Consider the following 1899-nt stretch of genomic DNA (forward strand, 5'->3'; position numbering starts at 1 on the left):
ATTATTATTTTTAATTTACTTATTACTGTTTAATATTATTGTTATTATTATTAATGTAAATATTATTTTTATATAATGAGTTCGTTAATATTATATTATTATATAATTCTGATTTAAAAATATACTCGTTATAAACAATTTTCATGACACGATCAAATTATGTCTTTTTTTTTTTAAGAAAAATCATTCTGTAGTTTTACAAAAACTCAAATTTATAAGCGCTTTTCCAACTCACAATGGCAGCGAGTCATGTGACCTGGGATCCACTACATCAAAAGTGGCGACGCTTGGTGTCCATACTATATGTACGGCATTTATACTGTGCCGTAGCACAGACTTGCATACTGCATAATGCATAATGCATAAGGGAATCAACGAATCTTTCCTTTCCTCCCATTACATCAAAAAGAAGAACGAGGAGCATAATTTTTTGCATAAAACATAAAATATAAGAAAATCAACAATAATTTTAATTTTATGGAAAAGAAGGAAATAAAGGACTCTGATTGGTTAATTTTCTTATGCCTCATTTTTTATGCATTATGCAAGTTTGTTCCCCGCTTTTTGATTGGTTGATTCTCTCATGTACTATGCATTATGCGTTATGTAAAACTCTGCTGCGATTATTAGAAAGAGGCATTATGAACCGTCCACCTGCACATACTATGTTATCTCTTTCACCACGAGCCCGACTAATGTCATTAAAGCAACTGTAACTTCGTCAATAGTTTGAATATCGAGCTCGCTCTGGTCTTAAAATGTTTCTAAAATATGTACCTTATAAAATAAGAACAAAAAAAATTTTTTGTAGATGAAAAACATGATCCTTTAATAATATCTCGTCGGTGCCTACATACATACATACATGCATACACGTCCGCCAATGTCCGCCGCCATTTGCAATTGCTCGCCATCGCTCGTTAAGGGCTTGCAGCGCACGGCAGGCACGACACATGCGGTTGCATGCGATTGCCGTTCCACGCCGTACGCCGTCCGCCCCTCATGAGCCTCATCTGTTGACGCAGTCTCGCGATGTTGCAGTCGTCGCAAGTCGTTAGAACTTGCTGTCCGTTAACTGTCTGTCAAACGCTGCGTGGAGGTGAGTGGTGACAGTGGTGACACTGGTGATAAGCTGATAAGGCGTGCGTGTATGTGCATGTATGCGCGTGCTTGCGTGCATGCGTTCGATTCAGTTCAATCCAGTAATCAGTTTAGCCTCATGCTTTGCGTGCTCCGCAGTGTCCTGTGGAGTACGGTGCGTGCGTCGGTGCAGCTTGCGCTGTGTGCGCATTCGTGTGACGCGCGTGCTTGTGCGCGCAGTGCGTTGAGCGCCCGAATCGTTACCCCTCCCTTTTATCTTACTCTTCTTCTCCCCTCTTTCGCTCTCTCCGTCCATCTCTTCTCCATATCTCTGTCTTTCTTATCCATAACCTAACTTAACCTATTCTTCTTTTGCGGCTCGAACGCTCGGTGGATTAGGCCGTGGCGCACGCGACGAATTATTCTAAATCATCGCCAAATAGGATTCCGCATCGGCCATTTGGAGTAACTTGGAGTAACTCACCGACGCTATTTCATCGACAGTTAGCGTGCATCGAAAAAGAATCGTTGAATCTTTTCCTCCCCTTTCTACTTGCCTACTCACTGTTCACCTTCGTGCAGCCATGGCCTCCTCCAACCGTGGCATTCAGATCGGATCCGGTTGGTTCCAGACCAAAATTAATCTTAGACCACAGCACCGGGGCGTTCATTTAGTCACTGAAGAGATTCTCAGGCAGGTACCTGAGCTCTGCCAATTTTCCATTGGTCTCTGCCATATCCAAAGTGAGTACTTGACTATCTGATCTGTACTTACTTTTAAAGATTAACAAATTGAGTTTTAATTTCAATATTCACGTT

At 41.4% G+C, this 1899-nt stretch overlaps 1 protein-coding gene across 1 annotated transcript in view; it reads left to right on the forward strand.

Moving 5' to 3' along the window:
- Positions 1-1483: 1483 nt before the first annotated feature.
- Positions 1484-1899, forward strand: part of LOC108692171 (UPF0047 protein YjbQ) — a 1621-nt gene continuing 1205 nt past the window's right edge. Inside the window, exon 1 of the mRNA XM_018200328.1 lies at positions 1484-1837. Within this exon, the coding sequence (XP_018055817.1) occupies positions 1665-1837 (173 nt within the window). The 5' untranslated portion in view covers positions 1484-1664. The remainder of the gene's footprint in view (positions 1838-1899) is intronic.

This window comes from Atta colombica, unplaced genomic scaffold (genome assembly GCF_001594045.1).
Source record: "Atta colombica isolate Treedump-2 unplaced genomic scaffold, Acol1.0 scaffold63, whole genome shotgun sequence".
NCBI lineage: Eukaryota > Metazoa > Arthropoda > Insecta > Hymenoptera > Formicidae > Atta > Atta colombica.